The following is a 23058-nucleotide window of genomic DNA, read 5'->3' on the forward strand; positions in this document are numbered from 1 at the left end:
TTTGGGTAGAGCAGCCCCTAATTGCTGCAGTCATTTTTGCCAGTTTGGCAAACTCGCAGATCTTAACTTGCCATTCTGTCACTTCTGGTACTTTTCCAATACTTCGCCACTAAAATTCTTGCCACTGCGGTTAAATAAAGAAATATGTTCCTTTTATCCTTGTTAATAAACTCAGTAAATATGACTTTGGTTGTTTTTTTTAAAATGGAACACCTGAAGATTTTTTAAATCTCCTCGTGTATCTCATTCCAGAATTGTCTAACCACCTCACATCGCCACCATATGTGGTATAATGTCCCCACCTCTTTCTTGCATTTCCAGCAGAGATTTGAATGTTTTCTGTATATTTTTGCTAATTTTACTTAAAAAATAATTCTTGGCATTCTGAGCAAAATTGTTGATTCGCGGAAGTTTTCACACAGAATGATGGGGGGACAGAGTAATACAAAACATCTTGAAACTGATAAAATTTGGACAGTCTAATTCTGGAAGCTAGGGATAGCAGCTGTATTTGTGTCTACATGGTGGAACCTCTGATTTTTGGACACGTTTGAAACATGGCTTTCTGTGTCCTTAGAGGGAGTCACAAAATAACAGTGCCTCTGCTCAAGGTTAAAAAGGTTTTATTATTATCTACTGCAGTCAGCACCTTTTTCGTTTGTTCTGTTTTCTGGACATTAAGACATAATAATAATAATAATAATAATAATAATAATAATAATAATAATAAATTGTTTACTCAGATACTGGAAATCAAAAGCCATTCAACATGACGACAGAAACATTGGTGAAGGACATTAAACCAGGCTTGAAAAACCTCAATCTTATATTCATTGTTCTGGAAACAGGTGAGTGCTCTGTGGATGACAATGGCTAACATGCTTTAAAAACCTGATGCAGTATAGCTGAGAGGTCCATCTGCTTCCTTGTTTCACAGAATCATATTAAAAGACATAGAACCATCACATTATCTTACTCTATTAATTGGGGTGCACATGGACTTCCTTCTAGCAGTAGCCAATGTACCGTGAGAAAGGTGACATTGCATATCACTATTAGTATTTCTGAATAGGATTCTTTGAAATGCAGAAGCAGACTGGATTCCTGTCAGGCTGACTGCAGCTTATGGAGGAATCTAAGGATCTTTTACTCTTGCCTCTTGCTTTTAGCACAGTGTTTTTATCTGGATTCAGAAAGTGTTATGCTATAGAGTGTTGTGGGTTTCTTGGACTGTCAGCTTGTCTTTATGCACCCTGTTGCAAGTCAGAATATTGTCACCTCATTTATATAGCGTGCATTGCAAATCCATATCACTTGCATTGTCAGTAATACTCCTAGGTTCCTTTCTTGTTGATGCCATACAATTTGAGGGTGCCCTTTCCTCTCCCCCTTTCCAGGAGTGTTTCATTTTCTTCTTCTTCTTCTTCTTGTGATAAAGAGCTGCACTCTGCAAATGTTTCCATGGGGTGGGATTGGCAGGGAGCACTCGCTGCTTCCCAGCCTGTACTTTTCTGGCCTGAAAGCAGAAACACCCTTTTAGCTGCCTTGAATTTTGGTAACCGTGAATTTTGCTAACCATTCCTACCACCAGGCCGGGTTACCAAGACCAAGGATGGCCATGAAGTGCGGACATGTAAAGTAGCCGACAAAACTGGCAGCATAAACATCTCTGTGTGGGACGATGTTGGCAACCTCATCCAACCAGGAGACATCATCCGACTCACCAAAGGGTATGGACCACCTTTCCAATAGGAGTCTGAAAGGAGAAAGTGGGGAAAATTGGATGTTCCTTTCTTCAAGTGGACCTTTAGCCCCAGCCCCAGATGTAACAGGTGGTTGGGCCCATTTTAGGCTTTTTCAGGTATATGCTCAAGATCACATAGGATAATTATAATTATAATAATCCAGGTGGGGCAGCTCATCTGCTTAATCTTTCTGTCCACGTTCTTAGCCCTTATCTTCCTTGCACAAGACACATCCCATAACAACAACAACAACAACAACAACAACAACAACAACAACAACTTATTTATTTATACCCTGCCCATCTGGCTGGGTTTCCCCAGCCACTCTAGGTGGCTCCCAACAGAATATTTAAAACTTCCCTAAACAGGGCTGCCTTCAGATGTCTACTAAAAGTAAGATACAGTGGTACCTCTACTTACGAATTTAATGCGTTCCGAACACACATTCGTAAGTCGAAAAAAATTGTAAGTAGAATCCCATAGGAATGCATTGGGAGAAAAAATTCGTAAGTCGAAGCAACCCTATCTAAAAATTCGTAAGTAGAAAAAATCCTTTCTAAACCGCATCCAGGATGGCGGACGGAGCTCTGTTAGTAAGTAGAAACATTCATAAGTAGAGTTATTCGTAAGTAGAGGTACCACTGTAGTTATTTATTTCCTTGATAGGAGGGCGTTCCACAGGGCAGGCACCACTACTGAGAAGGCGATCTGCCTGGTTCCCTGTAGCCTCTCTTTTCACAGTGATGGAACTGCGAGAAAGCCCTCGGAGGTGGAGGTGGTGGGGGTGGAGACGCTCCTTCAGGTATACTGGGCCGAGGCTGTTTAGGGCTTTAAAGGTCAGCACCAACACTTTGAATTGTGCTCGGAAACATACTGGGAGTCAATGTAGGTCTTTCAGGACCGGTCTTGGCGGCCACTCCCAGTCACCTGTCTAGCTGCCGCATTCTGGATTAGTTGTGCTTTCCAGGTCACCTTTAAAGGTAGCCCCACGTAGAGCGCATTACAGTAGTCCAAGCGGGAGATAACTAGAGCATGCACCACTCTGGCGAGACAGTCTGTGGGCAGGTAGGGTCTCAGCCAGCGTACCAGATGGAGCTGGCAGACAACTGCCCTGGAGACAGAATTGACCTGTGCCTCCACGGACAGCTGTGTGTCCAAAATAACTCCCAGGCTGTGCACCTGGTCCTTCAGGGGCACAGTTACCCCATTCAGGAGCGTAGGAAGTCACCTTGAACCAAGTCAGGCTCTTAGTCCATCTGCCTGAGTCCTGTCTGTGCTGCCTGGTAGTGGCTTTCCAGGGTTTCATGTGTTTAAATTAATTCAGAATGAATTGCAGTGCTGGCTCCAGGATCTTGGGTGGAGAGAGCACACTTTAATCTGAGAGAGGGAGGATGTGCAGAGAATTATCCTCTTGCCCTGCCTGTGATCTTCTTGGGTGTTCTGTGCGAAACGGGAATAGCAGTACTGTTGGTGTGCCCCAACTTTGCCAGCCCCAATTAGCTAAACTGAGCATTTCTTTATTATTATTATTATTTGTTTGATTCCCAGCAGCTGGAGGGCAACATTTTGAACTTCACCCAGAGGAGGTAAAGAGTGCTTAACAGTGCAACCCTATACATGTCTACTCAGAAGTAAGTTCCACTGAGTTCAGTGGAGCTTACTCCCAGGTAAGTGGGTATAGGATTGCATCTTAAGACTTATTAGCTTTAATGAGACTTAAAAATGTGCAGATTATACCCAATAGTACCCAGAACTGCACAGGAACTCAGTTGACTTAACTGAGAAGACAGGTGGGCTATTTTATACTGAAATGTGGGGTAACAAATTTTATAAATAAAACAATATGCATCATACAACTGGAGAACAACTTTATGTGACTGTGCTTCGGCACCCCCAAATCGGGTATTTTGTTTTGAGCTGGTGCATTTTCCACCTATAAGAGGAATGTTGTGCTGTTCTTAACCATGGTCTCTCTCTCTCTCTTAGGTATGCTTCTGTTTTCAAAGGCTGCCTGACCTTGTACACTGGACGTGGAGGAGACTTGCAGAAAGTTGGAGAGTAAGGACTGTATTTGGCTTATGCCAATGTTGCTTTTTTGGAATTGCAGCTTTGGTACATGCTTGGTTTTTTTAAAGTTCAGACACACCGCCAGATTTCCACTAAAGGATAGTATTCGCTCCAGGGGCTATCAGCACCATGAGTCAAGGAGGCAGCTTCCAAGATAGAAAAGACTGGTGACTACTTTGTATGCTGACTGCACCGTAATAAACAGTTCAGGCTACAGTTAGCAAATGTATTGAACACTGAGAGGCATTGCTTGCATAAGAATCTCTCCCCCCCCCCCGCCCTCCATAACTCTACTACAAATGCTCATTATTTTTAATTAGCTCTGTAAGATAAATACCCCTCTGTGCATTTCAAAAGATATCCACTAATTTGTGTTTTTTATTATAACAATTTATTAGATTTTCCATTTAAACACATTTAAACAAAAACAAACCACACATACAATCACATACACAACAACACATAGTAAACATAATAAACACAAAATTTCTCTTCTTAACATCTTATCAATCCTTACAATTTTCTTTGCTCTGCCGAGCTTTGACTTCCCTCCTTCCCCCCATTCGGTTTTCTTATTCACTCCTATCTCGCAGTTCCTTTATTGCATCTACAATATTCGTAGGATTTATTTCAGTCCTGGAAGTGTCTTTAAACTTCTACAGTTCTTCTCCATATAGTCCACAAATTTACTCCAGTCCTTTTGGAACCTTGACTCTCCCTGGTTTTGGATATCCACTAATTTGTAATATAAGGCAAACACCACATCCTTCCTACCTCCCTTACAAATGATTCCCATTTCCCCCCCTAGGATGTTTCTGTGAAAAGACCCACCATTCCTGAGCTTTTATGCTCGAGTAATTATATGAGCAGACGCGGGTGGCGCTGTGGGTTAAACCACAGAGCCTAGGGCTTGCTGATCAGAAGGTCGGTGGTTCGAATCCCCGTGACAGGGTGAGCTCCCGTTGCTCGGTCCCAGCTCCTGCCAACCTAGCAGTTCAGAAGCACGTCAAAGCGCAAGTAGATAAATAGGTACCGGCAGGAATAGGTACCTTCCTCCGGCAGGAAGGTGAACGGCGTTTCCGTGCGCTGCTCTGGTTCGCCAGAAGCGGCTTTGTCATGCTGGCCACATGACCCGGAAGCTGTACGCCAGCTCCCTCGGCCAATAAAACGAGATGAACGCCACAACCCCAGAGTCGGTCACGACTGGACCTAATGGTCAGGGGTCCCTTTACCTTTTAATTATATGGGTAATATTGGTGGGGGTTGATGGTGGCTTATAATTGTGGTTGGGGGTCTTCGGGTTGTTCCCACCTGCTGCTGCCTTTAATGGAAACTCTGTTGAGTGAGCTTGCACAGCTGCTGCTCCCCATTTCTGAAAATGTTTTTCTTCTTCTTTTCAATAGTATGGACATTAGATTACTCATAGCCTAGAAAAAAAATATGCATGCTGTCAGGTTTTGATTTTGACAGCTTGAGATATTATTTTACCTTCCCTCCTGCAGCCCTGGCTTCCCCATTCTTATGGAAGTACAGTGGTGCCTTGCTTAACGAATGCCCTGCTTAACGAAATTTCCGCTTAATAAAAGGATTTTTCGAGTGGAGGTTGCCTCGCTAGACGAATTCGTTTTACGAAAAATTCGTCTAGCGAATCCCGGTTTCCCATAGGAATGCATTGGCAAAAAAAAATCAATGCATTCCTATGGGATTCGCTAGATGAATTTTTCATATAAGAAAAGACCCGTGGAACGAATTAAATTCATCTAGCGAGGCACCACTGTATATGCTTCAAAGGATATTGTCAAAGTTCGGGTTTGTTGCTGTCTGGCATTAATCTAGGGCCAGGCATAAATTATTACTACCAATTGGCATGTGGTTACCATCCCTCACTGCCTGTGTAGAGGTGAATGCATGTAGGGAGAGGGAGAATATAATAATAATAATAATAATAATAATAATAATAATAATAATAATAATAATAATAATGTATTTATACCAGCCCATCTGGCTGGGTTCCCCCAGCCACTTTGGACAGACATTTGTCAAAATGGACTGACAGCTGCATTTTATCTACTGCCTCTCCTGTTCTAGGTTTTGTATGGTTTACTCAGAAGTGCCAAATTTCAGTGAGCCAAACCCTGAATATGTCGCCCAGCAGTCGCAAAACAAAAATGTGAGTATCAGGATTATTAACTAATGCTGGGATGAAATGAGTTTTGAAGGAGGGGCTTCTTCCTGACCCAACCACAAGGGGTGTTTATGCCTCCCTTTACCGCAGGAAAATGCATCAAAGCATCACTCCAAATTCTCGTGACCGCCTACACTCAGTGCAGCTCTCCTCTATACCCCAATGCTTATTTTTATACTGTATTTTGCTATGGGCAGCTGTTGCATTTCCTTGCTTCGAGAAAATGAAAGCTACGGTGGGTGTTAAGGGTTATACACCTTAATCTTTCAGGAAGCAAGCCCGTAAGGCAGGGTCCCCAGACTACGGCCCGGGGGCCGGATGCGGCCCAATTGGCCTGCCAATCCGGCCCGCGACGACCCCCGCCGCCCGCCACCCGCTCTTATGGCGCGCAGCGCGGCAGCGCTCTTCCGGGTCGGGAAAAAACGCTGAAAATCCTTTGTGCGCATGCGTATGGGCCTCTCCCGACCGGGAAGAGGTCATTTCTGGTGCACTTCTGGGTCGGGGGAGGCCCATACACATGCGCACAACGGATTTTTGGCGCTTTTTCCACCCTGGAAGCGCGCCGCTGCACAGGCGCGCGCTCCCCCGTCCTCCGGCCCGCCGCGCGATCGGCGCGGTGGGAACCGGCCCAAACGCCGGTAAGTCTGGGGACCCCTGCCGTAAGGTCTCAGGTCCAGAACCTGGGAGCATTTCTGTATCTTAAGAGCAGCATGGAAAGCACAAATTTTACCCATCACAGTGAGGGGGTGAAGCTGCAAAGAGAAGGGTTTTCCCATTTTGGTGTACACGGAGGTCTTCTCATTACAGGTAGGTAGCCGTGATGGTCTGAGTCGAAGCAAAATAAAAAAATCCTTCAGTAGCACCTTAAAGACCAACTAAGTTTTTATTTTGGTATGAGCTTTCGTGTGCGTGAGCTTTCTTCAGATACATTTGAAACAGAAGTGTCAGACCCATATATATATATATATATATATATATATATATATATATATATATATATATATATGGATGGGTGATGGGCTGATGGGAGTGGTAAACCTGTAGATGGCTGTTAACAACTGCTGATGACTGCAATTAGTCCTGGGGGGGGGAGCAAGGGCTGAGGCGCTAAAGAAAGCTTGATCATGCATAATGAGATAAGAATCCGATGTCTTTATTCATCCCAGGTGGCTCCATGGTTTTAAGCTTGGTAATGAGTTCCAATTCAGCAACTTCTCTTTCCAGTCTGTTCCTGAAATTTTTCTGTAATAAAACAGCTGCTTTGAGATCTTGTATAGAATGTCCTGGGAGATTGAAGTGTTCTCCTACTGGTTTCTCTGTCTTATGGATCCTGATGTCAGGTCTTCTCAGTTATGGATTTGGCAATTCTTCTGGATTGCCTTACTGGATCTGACTCGAGAGTGAATTAGGATGACCGAGATGGAGTTGACTTCCTTAGCATGTAGATGTGCTCCCTCTCTCTCTCTCTAGGGTGCAAGATAACATCTTCCAAGATCCACTTTGCCTAGATGAGTGTGGATACATTACAAGTCCTTTGGGAAGACAGTAACCACTCTAGCCCTGCTCCCTCGTCCGAGAACCTCTGTTTTTCTGCACAACTGACCTATAAAACATTTTCCTTTTCCTTCTATATATATTCATCTCAGGCTGTGTACACATCATATGTTTAAAGCACATACACCAACCCTCAAGAATATTGTAGCTTAAGGGTGCTGTGAGAGGTAAACTACAATTCCCAGGATTCTTTGGGGAAAGTCATGTGCTTTAAATATATGGTGTGTACACAGCTGTAGTTAGGTTTGATTTCAGCATACTTCTGTAAACTTTCCCCCCCTCTCCTCTGCCCATGGCTGTTGTATCTGTGGAACTTCTGTATAAAAATTTTTTTTAGTAGACTTTTGCTTTCTTCGACAGACACAGAATGACAGCGCTGCACCCACAGCCTCCCAAACCACACCAGGGCCTTCCACGTCATCAGCAGGTAAGCAGAAAATGATCTTGCACTTCCTAGTACCATTGAGCAAAACTGATCCCTACAGGTGAGAGAAGCACAAGTCGTGCATGTCAGGATTTTGTGCCCCGAGCCTCATGGTGTTATTTAGCCTGGAAATGGCCAACATTTGACTCATGGCCTATCTAAGGGTCAAATTGGACATGGCAATGGATTGTACCCAATGTGATATTACATGGATGTTCTGTCAGCACAAAGATGTATGCTTCTGCAATGGAATGTTATCCCCTTCTCTCCCCTTCCCCCCCATTGTGCCTCCTAAATCTGCCCTAGGGGTTCCTCAAACCCTCTGGGGCAGATTTGACGAGGGTGCAGGGCGCACACAATGGAACGTGGCCGGGGTGAAGAGCCACATTGCATAGACAAAACCCTTGTGCTGACAGGTTTCAGCAGTTGAATACTGCCCATTAAATATATCTTCGTGTTTAATGTACAGTTTGGGGTTTTTTTAAATTCAAATAGTATCAATGGAGTGGGGGAAGTTGCTAATAATTGCTGGAATTACAGCAAGCTGTGGGGGGGGGGAATTTAACCCTTTCCTATCGCATCCCTAAGGAAAACCTTTCCTTTGAAGCTAGCACTCTTTTCTTTTTAAATTGGCAACTGGTAATTTTAAATTAAAACCAAAACTAGGTACAGTGGTACCTCGGTTTACAAACAGTCCCATTTACGAACGCCTCCGTTTATGAACATCGCAGACCCGGAAGTGTTTACATCTGGGTTCCGCGGCGTCGGATGCGCAGACACAATCTGCGCAGCTCGCGCATGTGCAGAAGCATGCCTTTGGGGAGCGAATGCCTCCGTTTACAAACGCCTTCGTGGAATGGATCGCGTTCATAAACCGAGGTTCCACTGTATTTATTTATTGAATCAGTTACTTATTTATTGGATCAGTCCTATAGCTTCTAAAAGCAGCATCTATCAGCAGAAATGTTCTGACCGTATATTATACCACAGCGTTGCACAAAGGCTTCCCTTCTCTAAAATGAAATACTGTAAATACTTTGCTCTTTCTCTCCCTCCTGCAAACCTAGCAGTGAGAGCTGATCTATATAGCATTGTGTATTCCACACACTTGAATGCATCTAGCATTCAACTGAAAATGCCACATTTCCCATCTACCAGCTACTTTATTCCGAAAACTACAAGTATAAGACTCTTTTCACTTAATTCCCAGCAGGAATACTAATGGATTTGCTGGCTCCATCTCTGTGGGTCCCAGTAAGATTTTTCTGTTCTCCTTTCCCCTCCCCTCCCCTCCTTTTAGTCACTGACAACCAGAATGGCAACGGGTTGATCACCACTGGATCTGGCAGCTCCACCCACACACCTAGTGCCCCCTCTCACCCCACCAGCGGCCGCATCACCCGGAGCCAGCCCAACCACCAGAGTGGAAGCTCATCAGGGTCATCCTCTAACCCAGTCAGCAATGGCAAAGAGACACGGCGAAGCAGCAAGAGATAACAAGCACAGGATTTGGGGTTGCTTTTCTGTCCCTTCTCTCCACGGCCTGCTGTGTTAACCTTTGCCTCCTTCTGATCAGCTCTGAGGCAGAGCAGCTGACACTGAGAAGAGACGGGTGGCCGGGCTATGGATGCAGAGACTCTGAATTCTACGAAACCCAATTTGTATTTTAGCCACTTAAATGTTCTTTTTAACATGCGATGCCAAGTACCGGGTGAGGGTCTCCGGTGCGTTTATGCTGATAATCCCAGGTCAAACTTGTTTTTTTTTCAGGATTGCTGGATAATCTCACTCTTCGCAGGAAATTAACATGTCTGCCTGACCATCTTTTAACCTGATTGCGTTTCATTGCTCCATTTTAACTTCACAGATGACATGTTCCTGTGCTACAGGTGCATGTGTCCTTGAGTTTAACTCCCTTCTAAGAAAACGAAGTCTAGAACCCTTAAAGGAGGGGGTTGAAAGCTGTGACCCTTCAAGGGCTGTTGGACTCCAATTCCCATCAGTCCCAGCCAATATGGCCAATGGTTGGGATGGTGGGAGTTGTCCATCAACCTCTGAAAGTCCACAGGTTCCCAATCTCTGGTTTCAAACTATTTATTGTGGACTTGTGACAAAATCTATGAAACTACTCTTGACCGAGTGGCTTGTTAAATTATTATTATTGTGGGCTAAATGACAGGTTGTGTTTCAATTTCCATAAGGCTCTTGGGTTTTATGGGATGTTTTGTAAGGACCCAGACAAACAAACAGAATTTATGCCACTTTTTCTGAGCCAAACCGAGTGACTATCCAGACAGGCCAATGAAATGGCACTGTTGCTGTATCCCCCCAACATATTCTTGATTGATATTATAACTTACAGCATCCTGTAGCTAGGTTTCTGTAGATGTAATGATGTTGTTAGATTTAGACGTGTGGCTAAATTGAGAAGAAGCTTTTAAACAACAAAAAATAAACCTCAAAAATAATAATAAACCATGCCCAAATCTAAATTATGAAAAATGAGGATTCTGTTATATTTTAATTTCTGTTATTGTGCAGAAAACTTTAAATAGATATATGGTTTTTATTCCAGCATATCTCAGCATGGTTGGCATCAAAGGCTGGCAGTGCTGGGCATATTTTCTGGGGCCTGTCAGGCTGGTTCTCATTTGGTGGAAGGCCCAGCCAGGGTCAGAGATGTACGGTGTGGTTGCCTCTAAACTGGCCCAGACCCTGTGTGAAGTAAGAAAGCTACTCAGACTACCCCCTGTCACCTCTTTTGGGGTTAATCATTGCTGTGCTCCATGTCCTAGTTCCTCTCTCCTAACATTTAAGGGGCCTATTAGGTTCAAGGGCTCCCGGGAAGCTGTTGATTGCCCTGGTTTCAGTTAGCTAAAGGAATCTGCAGAATAGTCTGCATTGTAAATGGAATACTAAAAGTTTTGAAAGGAAGATAAGATGGCATTTAAACACTAAGAAAATCATTTTGCCAAACTTAAAACAATTTCTCGAAAGCCAATAAAATGTTCAGAAGAAACAGTTTCTCTCTCTTTTTTGAAGTGCTATTTTATCTAGCCGTTTGGGTCATTGTCTCCTTTTCTGTTCTGTACTCTAGACTAGAGTACTTGCTTGAATTTCTCAACTTTTTTTTTTTTAAAGCTACGTCACTGTTGTCTAAAATCTGATGTGACAGTTTGAATGTACTATTCATGAATGTTTGGGGAATAAATATTTTAATCCTCTTTACAATGTGAACGTCTCTGGTCGGAGAAAATGGGCCATTCCATGGGACAATGGATGTGAGTGCAAAACTGGAAGTAACTTTTTTCTTGTTTGCTTACAAACGTAGGACAAAATGACATAACTGTAGAAAACAATACCTCAGTAATTCTAGTCAACTGACCTTTGCCAGCTTTGTTGAGATTGTGATTACACAAAGTAAGGTAATATGAATTACCCTTTTCTATACAGTACTCCCTGCCTACTACCCAGTTTGTGAATAAGGCTGCAGTCCTAATCAGTTTCCTGAGAATAAGTACCATTGAACACAATGAAACCTATTTCTTTTATATCTGATCTCTGGTTATATTTGAAGCATGGTCACACTTACAACATGGAAATCCTGGACTTTGTCATCGCAGTGACAGATGTGGACCTGAGAGACCATCTAAGAATATAGGAAACACCTTTTACACCAAGTCAGACCATTGGTGTATCAATCTTTGTATTGCCTAAGTACTCAAACTAGCCAGCAGCAATCCAGGGTTTCATTTTTAAAAAAATAAACTTTATTGATTTACACATTAAAAAATACACTCACAATCACACCAAGAAATAAACAAAAATATCCAAAACATATCATACAACAACAAAACTTCAAACAGAACAAAAATAGAAAAACAAACATGTCATAAACATAATCATAATCATAAATTAAATCATAAATTGTAATTATAAATTAAATCATAAAGAACATAAACATAACCATAAATTAAATCATAAAAAAATATTTAACTAATTCTCTCATTCATTCTCTCTTTCATACCCAAAAAATTCCCATCTTGTCCTTTTCTTAAGATTAAAGTCCTCTATCCCCTCCCCCCCACCCTCCCCTACTTCCAGCCATTCCTATATATTGAGTTATTCCGTTCTTGATTGATGCATAGTTATGTTCAATTTCTCTTTTTCTTTAATTTCCTCACCCTTCATAAATCTGCCACAAGATTCGCTTTTTCTACCTTATTTTTCAGATATATCTCAAAGGACTTCCAGTCTTTCCCTGCTTTCTCCTTCCCTATTCCTTTTGAAATACCATATTTTATAGCCAAATTTTTATATCCCATTAATTTCAATCGCCAATCTTCTATCTTTGGAATCTTTTCGCTTTTCCAATTTTGCGCAATTAGGATTCTAGCGGCTACTGTTGTGTACAATAACACACATCTATTTTTTCCCTTAATTTCTTCATTTAGCAATCCAGGGTTTCAGATAGGGAGACATTCCCAGTCTTAGCTGCAGATGCTATGGGAATGTTAGGGATGTGGATTAGGATATATTATTAGATAGATCCTATCCAAGCTTGTGTTAGCAAGCTTCCAATATTAGCAGAGTGACATTCCCCTTTTGTGCGCAGCAAAGCATGTGCGTTAGATTCGCTAGAATCTCTATAACAATATTACACTTTATAGTTCAATATTACACTTCCTGGCAAAGGTCCCCTTTGTCCCTCTTAAAAGAAATACACAACACAGTGTTTATAAAATAAGATAGAGTTTACTTACAGTTTCATCCTGAGTTACAGCATAATCTCAGAAAGGCAGGCTTGCTTAGAAAAGTTACAAGTATATATACATCTAGAGACTACTTAGTAAAGTAAGACTCCATTTGGTCTCACTCTTGGCTGCAGGCCTAGAGTGAGAACCATGCTAACTAGAGATTCTCTTGAGATGTGTTCCCATCGAAGGAGGAAGTAGCTAAGAGAGAGAGAGTGATTGCAGGCTAGGGCTTTTGTCTAATCCAACTCATTTGCATGTCTGAGGGAACAGGAACTGACCTGTAGTCAGGTGTCCCTCCAGGTGAGTTCCTGTTAGTGGACACTCTAGGAACTGTTGTGACTTGTCTGCCCCAGTGTTCCATCCCACAAACCCCTTCTCAGGCAATTCACAACATTCATTACATACAAAACAAAACATAAGCAACTTTATTCAACCACCCAAGAGTCCCAGCTTGACACGCAGGTTCTGGAAACTCTGTCTTGGCAGGGGTTTTGTTAGGATGTCTGCTGTCATCTCTGAAGTGCAGCAGTATGACAGTTCGACAAGTCCATCTTGTATCATCTGGCGAACGTAGTGGTACCTGACCCCAATGTGTTTTGAGCGTGCTAGGAACTTCTCATTCTGCGCCAGCTTTAGACAGCTTTGGTTGTCCTCCAGCAGGCTTATAGGTTCCTTTCTCTCCACGCCAAAGTCTGTTAGGAGTTGGTCCAGCCAGGAAATCTCTCTGCACGCTTCTGTAGCCGCAACATATTCCGATTCTGTAGACGATAAAGCTATACATTTCTGTTTATAACTGCCCCATGTGATAGCTCCGCCCCCATACATAAAGACATGCCCGCTTGTGGATTTATAATCAGAATTATCACCCGCCCAGTCAGCATCAGTGTACCCAATGAGCTTAGGGTCACTGACAGCTGGTAACTTTAATTTACAATCCATTGTACCCTTAAGATATCGAACCACCCTCTTCACACCAACCCAATCATGCTCAGTGGGACTACTCACTTTCCTGCTGAGAATCCCTACTGCATTGGCTAAATCAGGTCTGCACGTGGTAACTAAATACAAAAGTTTACCAATCGCTGAACGATACTCGGTGTTGTTTGGCAGCAGCTTCGAATCCTCTTGGTTCTTTAAGAAGTCTGTAGCCATCGGGGTGTCGACGGGTTTTGCATCCTGCAATTGCATACTCTCCAACAGTTCAATTATCTTTTGCTTCTGATTAAGTAGAAATGAACCATCCTGTTCTCTTTCCACTTGAATCCCGAGGTAATACTCAACTGGTCCTAATTCCTTCACTTGCACTTCCTTGTTGAGGTGCTGGACTACATTTCTATAATCCCTGTCATTTGACGTTGCGATTAAAAGGTCGTCAACGAAGGCAAGAATATAAGAAAATTGTCCATTACTCTGCTTAGTGTACAAACACTTGTCAGCTTCACCTTGCTTGTACCCAAGTTTCACCAACATTCCATGCAATTTCAAGTTCCAGGCTCTGGCTGCTTGTTTTAAACCATACAGTCCCTTTTGAAGCTTGCAAACCAAATGTGCCTCATTTGGCTTTATAAAACCTTTAGGCTGCTTCATGTAAATTTCTTCAGAAATTTCCCCATGCAAAAACGCAGTAGCTATATCGATGTGTTTCACCTCCATCCCTTTAGATGCTGCGATGCTTAAAAGTAATCTTACGCTACTGTATCTTACTGTCGGTGCAAAGACTTGGTCATAGTCGTGGCCATATTGCTGTGAAAAACCTTGTGCCACTAGTCTTGCTTTGTAACGTTGCACCTCCCCTTCTGAACCCCTTTTAACCTTGAACACCCATTTGCTCCCAATTGCTTTCTTACCAGCAGGTAATTCTGTGAGTGTCCAGGTCTTGTTCTTGTGCAGTGCGTCAATCTCCTCCTGCGCGGCTTTCCTCCAGAGACTGGCTTCGGTGGCTGGCATCTGCTCTACCTCTTCCCAAGTGGAAGGTTCTGGTGGAGACGCCGACCCTGCAAAGTAGGACAGTCGTAGTGGCGGAACGCCCTTGTTGGTTCTGGATGAGCATCTGACCTCTGGTTGTGCAACCGCATCAGCATCCTCATCCTCCTCCAACGCTGGCATGTCCACGTACAGCTCCTCCTCTTCGTCTCTGGTGCCGCCAGGGGTCTGGACCTCTGCGTCTTCTGGGGTGTCGCCTGTAGGGGGTGTTGTGACACTAGGAGGTATATTAGTTCCTTGTGCTAAAGGAAAACTTATAAACTCTTCATCTGGTGACTCTCTAGAACAGTCAATAACAGTGTTCTTTGTATCAAACTTTCCTAGTTCATCAAAATGAACCACATGGTATGGGTCTACTCTGCCACTCTTTGGATCTAGAACTCTATATCCCTTTCCTCCAGGAGCATATCCAACCAGGATACCTGCTTTTGCTCTGGAGTCAAGCTTGTGTCTGCGCTCTTTGGGCACGTGGTAATAACAGACACTTCCAAACACACGTATGTGCTGCAGACTTGGGACTCTCCCGTGCCAAAGTTCAAATGGTGTGCGTTCTGCACCCTTTGTAGGCAATCTGTTTTGCAAATAAATCGCCGTATTCGCCGCTTCACCCCATAGCTTCTGTGACAAGTTGGCCTCTTTTAACATGCACCTTGTCATCTCCATAATAGACCTAAACTTTCTCTCAGCAATGGAGTTCTGTTGAGGCGTGTAAGCAACTGTAGTTACATGTGCTATGCCTTCTTGTGCCATGATGGCCTTCATCTGCCGTGAGCAAAACTCTCCACCATTATCCGAAATTAAGGTGGAAGGAGCTCTCTGGAATTTGTTCTTCACCATGTTTAAGTACAGTTTGAACAATTCCGGTGTCTGACTCTTTTCTTCTAGAAAATATCCAACACAATATCTTGAGAAGTCATCTATAAATATCAGAATGTACTTATTGTTTCCTAGGGAAGGTACATTCAGCGGACCACATAGGTCAGTATGAACAGTGTCCATGACTTTTGTGCTTCTCTTCTCTGTACAACGTGGGAAGGAAGGCTTGACTGCCTTTTCAGTTATGCAAGTTGTACAGTTTGGCATTGGTGTACTGCAATTCTTTACCTGTAGACCTTTTACCAGATTTTCCTTCTGCATTTTCAGGATAAGGTTGGTATCCCTGTGTCCAAGCCTTTTGTGCCAGAGTTCCAGATCTGGTTGATCCTTTCTGCTGGGTTGTGCAACCCTTGCAGACTCATTCTCTGAAATATCAATCTCATACACATCATTGATTAGTTTGGCTTGAATAAACACTTCACCATCTTTTATCACATTGCATTGTCCATTTTTAAATATAATTTCAAAACCTTTCTTGTCCAAGCTAGACACACTTATTAGGTTACAGTTCAGCTTTGGTGCATACTTAACATTACTCACTGTAGTATCAAAAGACTCATTGTTCACTTTGAAATTCAAGTTCAAAGATCCTGCACCTATTGACTTTATAACATTTCCATCAGCAATTTCAATCTCAGACTGTTTATTATTGTCTATTTCATTGAAATATTCCCTTTTATAACAGAAATGGCTGCTTGCTGCACTGTCCAGAAGCCACTTATTGCGCTTTCCTTCACAGCTCTGGAAAGCTACATTTCTTTCTTGCAATATCATTGCACGCCCATGACCCCCCTTCTTTTCGCCTTTTGGTGGAAAGGGGCGGGATTCATTCTTTGTAGATGCTCCATACTTGCGCTCAATATCCTTTAAGATTTGCGCTGCATCATCTCTGCTATTAATTGACGTTAGATGCTTATTGCGAAGTCCACTCAAAATTATGTGTCTGGCCTCGCTGTTCATGCGTTTCCAAGTTGCTATCTTTGCTAAATCCTCTTCTGTTTCACCAGTAGGCATAGGATTTTCAATGGCATCCAAAACATTCCTTGCATCTAAAAATGCTATCAGGCGTTGTTTCCAAAATACGTAATTGTGGTCATCTAAAGCCATTAATCCTAGGTTAACTCCACTATCAAAATCTGCAAAAGCCATCTTGGAATCTCAAAATTCTAAAAAATTTCTCAAAATTCAAAAATTTGCCAAAAATTCCAAAATCAAAATCTCTAAAAATATCTCAAAATGCAAAATAATCTTCACTGCCTCTGAGTTCTCAGTGCTGTAAACTCTGAGGGAGGGGAGGGGTAGCTAATCCCCTAGGCACACTGGAGAACAATAGACCATGTGCTTACCAGGAAGTTCTAACTGAAAAAATCCTACTCAGTTCAAAATCACAATCCAAAGCAATCCTTCAAAAATACACAAAAATACGCAGTCCTGGGCCGTAATAACCCTTTATGGGAATGTTAGGGATGTGGATTAGGATATATTATTAGATAGATCCTATCCAAGCTTGTGTTAGCAAGCTTCCAATATTAGCAGAGTGACATTCCCCTTTTGTGCGCAGCAAAGCATGTGCGTTAGATTCGCTAGAATCTCTATAACAATATTACACTTTATAGTTCAATATTACACTTCCTGGCAAAGGTCCCCTTTGTCCCTCTTAAAAGAAATACACAACACAGTGTTTATAAAATAAGATAGAGTTTACTTACAGTTTCATCCTGAGTTACAGCATAATCTCAGAAAGGCAGGCTTGCTTAGAAAAGTTACAAGTATATATACATCTAGAGACTACTTAGTAAAGTAAGACTCCATTTGGTCTCACTCTTGGCTGCAGGCCTAGAGTGAGAACCATGCTAACTAGAGATTCTCTTGAGATGTGTTCCCATCGAAGGAGGAAGTAGCTAAGAGAGAGAGAGTGATTGCAGGCTAGGGCTTTTGTCTAATCCAACTCATTTGCATGTCTGAGGGAACAGGAACTGACCTGTAGTCAGGTGTCCCTCCAGGTGAGTTCCTGTTAGTGGACACTCTAGGAACTGTTGTGACTTGTCTGCCCCAGTGTTCCATCCCACAGATGCCAGGGACTGAACCTGGTACTTTCTACATGCAAAGAAGATGATGCTCTACTATTGAGCTATGGCACTTTCCAGGGGCAGACTTTGGCGCCCAGAGCAAGGACAAAATTTACCGCCATAAATATTTATTTGGCACTCTCCCCCCTCGCTTTCCGTTCTGCGCATGCTCTCAAGTGCGCTATGCCATCTGACCGTGGACTAACTATGAGTAGGTACCTTTATAAATAAAGGCTTTAGTAAAACAACAACTATTTTTATTATTATTATACACCCTCTCTGCTTGGTGCCTTGTGTGGGGGAACTGTCCGCACCACCCTAAATCTGATGCTGGCACTCCCCTATTCTTCTGTTTTAAAAATAATAATATTTATTTGTTTTTAAAAGTATATTATTGTCCTTTGAGGTGAAGATCCTTTTATTGCCTCATTCCCATCCTCGGGAGTAAAAAAAAAAAAAAAGGAATATGACCTTAGGAAATAAATGAGAAATCCAAGCCTTTGCATAGCTGTGACTGGACAAGAGTAAAATCATGAGTTAATCAGTTTGCCTTGTGTTGGGGGGGGGAGTAATCTGTATGTTTATTAGTTTCTTTAAAATTGCTCTTGAATGCATATAAACTCTTATTGTTTATCAGCATGTTACTGATGGGTGTGGGTAAACCCTCCAAGTGTCCGTTTTCCAGGGACAGTCTCCCAGATTAACAAAGGCTGTCCCCTTTTCTGATTTGATCCTGAGATGTCCTGCTTATCCCTAGGATACCCCTATTTTCATCTGAGAAATGTTGGAGGGTATGGTAAAGGGACCCCTGACCATTAGGTCCAGTTGGAGGGTATGGTAGGGTGTCTCTATGTGCATCAGAGAAATGTTGGAGGGTGTGGAATTGTGTGACCCCTGAGCCAAGGAGATTAGTAACTACACAACCATTGGGAACTTTAAAAAAATGTTTATTGTTTAATTCTGTTTTTCTATTTGTTGGAAGTCTCCCAGAGTGGCTGGGGCAACCCAGTCTGATGGGTGGGGTACAACAGCAGCAGGAGCAGCAACAACAACAACAACAACAACAACAACGGAATAGGACACCTCTATTTCCATCGGGAAAATGTTGGAAGGTACGGGTTTGTGAGGCTGAGCCTGCGCAGTGAGTTCACGACAATCTTGCTCTAGCCAGTTGAAGGCAGACACGTTGGACTTTTAAACTTACCCACGCTGGGTAGGCTCCCAGGCGTCGTATATCACTCTACACTTTTTCGCAACTCTATGGGACGGGGCTTCAGAAGGCGTTCCTAGCTCCACGCTTCCCGGGGAGCGAAATAGCCACGCCCACTCTCGCCCCTCGGACTGCTGGGGGACGTGACGTTTACAAGACAGTCCCGCCCACCTCGCCCGGCAGCCTGCCGCGCTGTTCGCCACGCGAGCCCAAAGCAGGCAGGCGGGCGGCCCTCGCCGAAGGGTCCTTACGGGAGCCTGAGGTGTCCGTGACAAGCGCCTCCTCCGAAAAGCAGGGCCAGGGTTTCCAGGGAGCCCTTCATGAAAGGCTGCTGATACGGGAGAGAGGTATCAGCCGAGCCGGCATTTTTTAGCGTCGTCTTTCTTTTTTTGTGGCGCGGCCGATGGAGTGGGATTCAGGGCAGGCGGACGATGGCCACCCCAGAGGAAGATTCGGAGGCGCTTGCGGCTGCAGCCGGCGTCGAGTGGTGGGGTTCGGGCGGACTCGGGTGGCGGGGTAGGAGGAGGCGGCGAGAGCGAAGCCGGGCAAGGCGAGGCGGGGAAGTACCTATGGCGGGTACCAATTCCACGCTGGTGTAGTTGGCAGGAGTCGGGAAGGCGACGGGTCAGAGCTCATCCCTGCCACGCACCACACACTGGGAGGCTTCAGGGAAGCCGGCCACCGTCCCCTCGTCTCCGGTCCCCCGCCTACAGAACGCGGGAAGGAGCGACCTACCTTGCAAGGTCGTCGTTCGCGTGTCCAAGGTGACGTACCAGTAGGCGAAGTTCCCACGAAACCCGACGCCTTGTATAGATAGATATCATCTTCTGCCCCTGCAGCTGAGTTATTTGCAGGAGCAGCGTGGAGAACTCGCGCGGTGGCAATCTATACTTTGTGCTTGAGCTTTTGGAGCCCGAGATAAAGGAGTGTGGAAGGCCGGCGGGGCGGGGGGGGGGTAGAGTCCCGGCTTCCAAGCAAACCATGGCGGGCGGGTGGTTGGAGTAAATGGTTTGTCGCTTCAGGTAGGTCCTTGTCTTTCAGCAGGAGAGCATCTCCTTGCAGATTGGACTTGGAGATCTGCCACTTGCATTGACTCTGCAGGATTGGAAGCACTTCTAGAAGGCCTTGGCAAGGACCTGAACTTGTCACCATTGTTGCTTATACAGGTCCTTAGTGACAAAGTTCCCTGGAGGGGCTGGCCACTCTCCAGTTTTTAGAGACACCAAGGTCAGAACCATTGGATTCTCAGGAAACTGAGAAACTGGAACTAAGGGTCTGGCGATGATCATATTGGTGACCTTTGCCATGAGGGTGACCAGGGTCTCATGGGTAAGAGGTGCAGCTCTTGTCAACACTGAATCCAAAATTCTACGTGCCATACCAATCATGTGTTCCCAAGCACCTCACATTTGAGAGGTGTGGAGAGGGTTAAAGATCCTTGCACAATTCCGAGGCACTGAGGTAGTCATGGAGAGTGGGGTCAGTGTCATTTTTTTCTCTTTAGTCCCAGCTCCCACAGTGATCTCAATGTGGAATGCACGGATATTCAAACACTAGCCAGAGCTTACTGTTAGCTTGACCTCCCGTTGTCTTGCACATAGCCACACTCCAAGGTCCAAAGACACTCAGACCCACATCAGTGAAAGGTGGTTCGACTGCATGCAAAGCATCCCAATATGTTCATTGGCTTTGCTCCTCTAGTAGTGTGTTTAGGGCTGCAACTGTAGGCTGCAACGCTAAACGCTCTTAAGAGGGTTTAGAAACGACTCAGTGGGACTTCATTCTGCACCTTGTGGCTGTGAGGCGTCAATGCCTTGCTTTTTGAATCTGCCCATACGAATGTTTTGATCCATGATTAAAAAGAACTTGGAAAGAACTTCAGTCCAGGTGGCTTGATTAGATAGAAGACCTCTGTACCAGTAATGGGGGGGAAATCAATAAATACAATTTAAGAAAAGAAGATCTCTATGAAGACTTTGACACAGTAGAGTTGCCACTCCTGTCCTATGGAGTATGAGGGACTGACAGTCGGCACCTTTTTCCAATTTGATGTAAGATTAATTCAGTCTCCACAACCAAACCAATACTTGAAATTGGAGAATTAGTGCACTTCCTCCAAGATGCTTGCAGTACGCACAAACTATATGCATTTCCAACATCATTTTTTGTACTAAAGGCCATATATTTTTGTAGGTGTGGTATTGCTTACCATAAGGTTTGTGGGTGCAGGTGGAGCAAAGGGCTTACCTGCAGTTATTTTGAGTAACACATGTCCATGAAAAGCACCTGGCAGGGCTTTTGGCTTGAGTGATACATCATGTTGAGCTGTGACCAGAAATCAGTGCAATTTTTGGACATGTATATGTGCAGTGGGGGACAATCGTGCATATGAAACAGTCTTCAGTGCTTAAAAGGCATATGTGATCCCATCCAGAGACCACTGTATGCAACATTTCTTGAAATAGGTGCTTCATTCTTTCCCTGTTATCGTTTCCATACATCTTGTGTTATGGTGTGGTTCTGTTTTTAAAGGTTGAGATGCTTATATGTAAGTGGATATGAACATTGGTATCCTTACATGTGTTATTGGATAAAAATACCCTAGTACTGACAGGTTTTTTTTCTGCTTGAGCTTGGAGCGCAACTCTCATTTCAATTGGATGTGTAATTGGGGAACTCTGGATTCCACAGATTGCAAGCTACTGAATATGTATTTTTCACGAGGCTCTTGAAAACCCAAGTTCCACGTACAGCAAAATAGCAGAGTCCTCCTTGGACTATACCACTTTTAATTGCAGATGAGTGAGTGTGCTTTTTAAGTTCTCCCCACCAATGGGGGGGGAACGTATAAGAACCTCCCTACATTAAAAAAAACCCTAAACAGTGGGTGGTCTTCAACGAAGTTTAACTTAGAGTAGACTTTGGGACAGCAAGATTTTGGCTTGCCAGACAAAAGGGGGGCCCCTTCCTTCCACTTGTGTGTTGTGTGAGTGTTCTCCTGATGCACCCCCCCCCGGAGCCAATTTTGGGGAGTGCAGGGCTGGGAGAGGGGGAAAACATTTGTTGCAAAAGCAGAATTGCTGGTTAATTCCTGCCCATTGAAATTAATGAACATGGCTAAGTTGTTGTTGTTGTTGTTGTTGTTTAGTCGTTTAGTCGTGTCCGACTCTTCGTGACCCCATGGACCGGAGCACGCCAGACACTCCTGTCTTCCACTGCCTCCCGCAGTTTGGTCAGACTCATGTTCGTAGCTTCGAGAACACTGTCCAACCATCTCGTCCTCTGTCGTCCCCTTCTCCTAGTGCCCTCAATCTTTCCCAACATCAGGGTCTTTTCCAAGGATTCTTCTCTTCTCATGAGGTGGCCAAAGTATTGGAGCCTCAGCTTCACGATCTGTCCTTCCAGTGAGCACTCAGGGCTAAGTTAGGTCCCTTAATTTCAGTGAGTCTATTCTGAGTAAAACTTAGTTGAATACCACCAAATGTCCTCTCCCTCATATGCCTGCTACTTCTGGGGTGCAATAAAAACACCTCTCCCTCATAGGCCTGCTTCTAATTCAATGGAATAAAACCCCTATCTCTAAGTCAGAAGCGGTGTGGCCCTAGAAAGTTTCTGCTGCATAACTCTGCCGGGTATACCGGTATTAGGGTCTCATAACTTTGTTGGGTATATTAGGTTCTCATGGGATTTAGCTTAGAAGTGCAGGAAGTGGGATCTGCAAAGGTACAAGGATATGGAGGTAAAACGAGAGTCCATTTAGGAGTGAGGAGTGTTTTGAAATCCAGGAATGTAGCACTACAGTATTTACAAATATTAGCTGGCAGTGAGATCTCTGCCTAGCCTTTGTTAGCTCTTGATTGATCGGCTACATTGCCTCTTCTTTTTTTCCATATCTTTTTCGGTTCACCCATTCCCCCTCCCCCTTTTGTGTGTTGAATTTGGTTTCACAGAGGGAATATTTTTCTTCCTCTATTGAAAGCATAGCAAGCTAGCAAACATTTAAAACAGCCTCAGAATAACTGCTGCCGTTGGCCTGTCACACAGAAGGTACTTTGTATTCTAAACCTGAGCTTGGGATGGGGGGGGGGATAAATGCTAGCTTTGAGAGTGTTGCTTAACATAGTAAGTTGTACTACGGGGCCCTGACTGAGCACAGCCATTGGATTGCTTGCTTGCATGTGGCTCATG

The 23058-nt window shown here is 43.9% G+C and overlaps 1 protein-coding gene across 9 annotated transcripts in view; it reads left to right on the plus strand.

Annotated features, from left to right (window-relative positions):
• The window catches only part of NABP2 (nucleic acid binding protein 2), a 34544-nt gene that overhangs the window by 2436 nt on the left and 9050 nt on the right, over positions 1-23058 (plus strand). For 6 of the 9 annotated variants that reach the window (XM_088662911.1, XM_035103773.3, XM_088662913.1 and 3 more), the window contains 6 exons: positions 744-848; positions 1592-1730; positions 3732-3803; positions 5901-5982; positions 7912-7978; positions 9276-10994. In XM_088662911.1, coding sequence (XP_088519037.1) covers positions 770-848; positions 1592-1730; positions 3732-3803; positions 5901-5982; positions 7912-7978; positions 9276-9472 — 636 coding nt within the window. In that variant the 5' untranslated portion in view covers positions 744-769 and the 3' untranslated portion in view covers positions 9473-10994. Of the gene's footprint in view, positions 1-743; positions 849-1591; positions 1731-3731; positions 3804-5900; positions 5983-7911; positions 7979-9275; positions 10995-18999; positions 19218-19312; positions 19635-23058 lie in introns of those variants that run through there. The other 3 variants (XM_088662914.1, XM_035103769.3, XM_035103770.3) reach the window with 3 other exon arrangements.

This window comes from Zootoca vivipara, chromosome 2 (genome assembly GCF_965207765.1).
Source record: "Zootoca vivipara chromosome 2, rZooViv2.hap1.1, whole genome shotgun sequence".
NCBI classification, from domain to species: domain Eukaryota; kingdom Metazoa; phylum Chordata; class Lepidosauria; order Squamata; family Lacertidae; genus Zootoca; species Zootoca vivipara.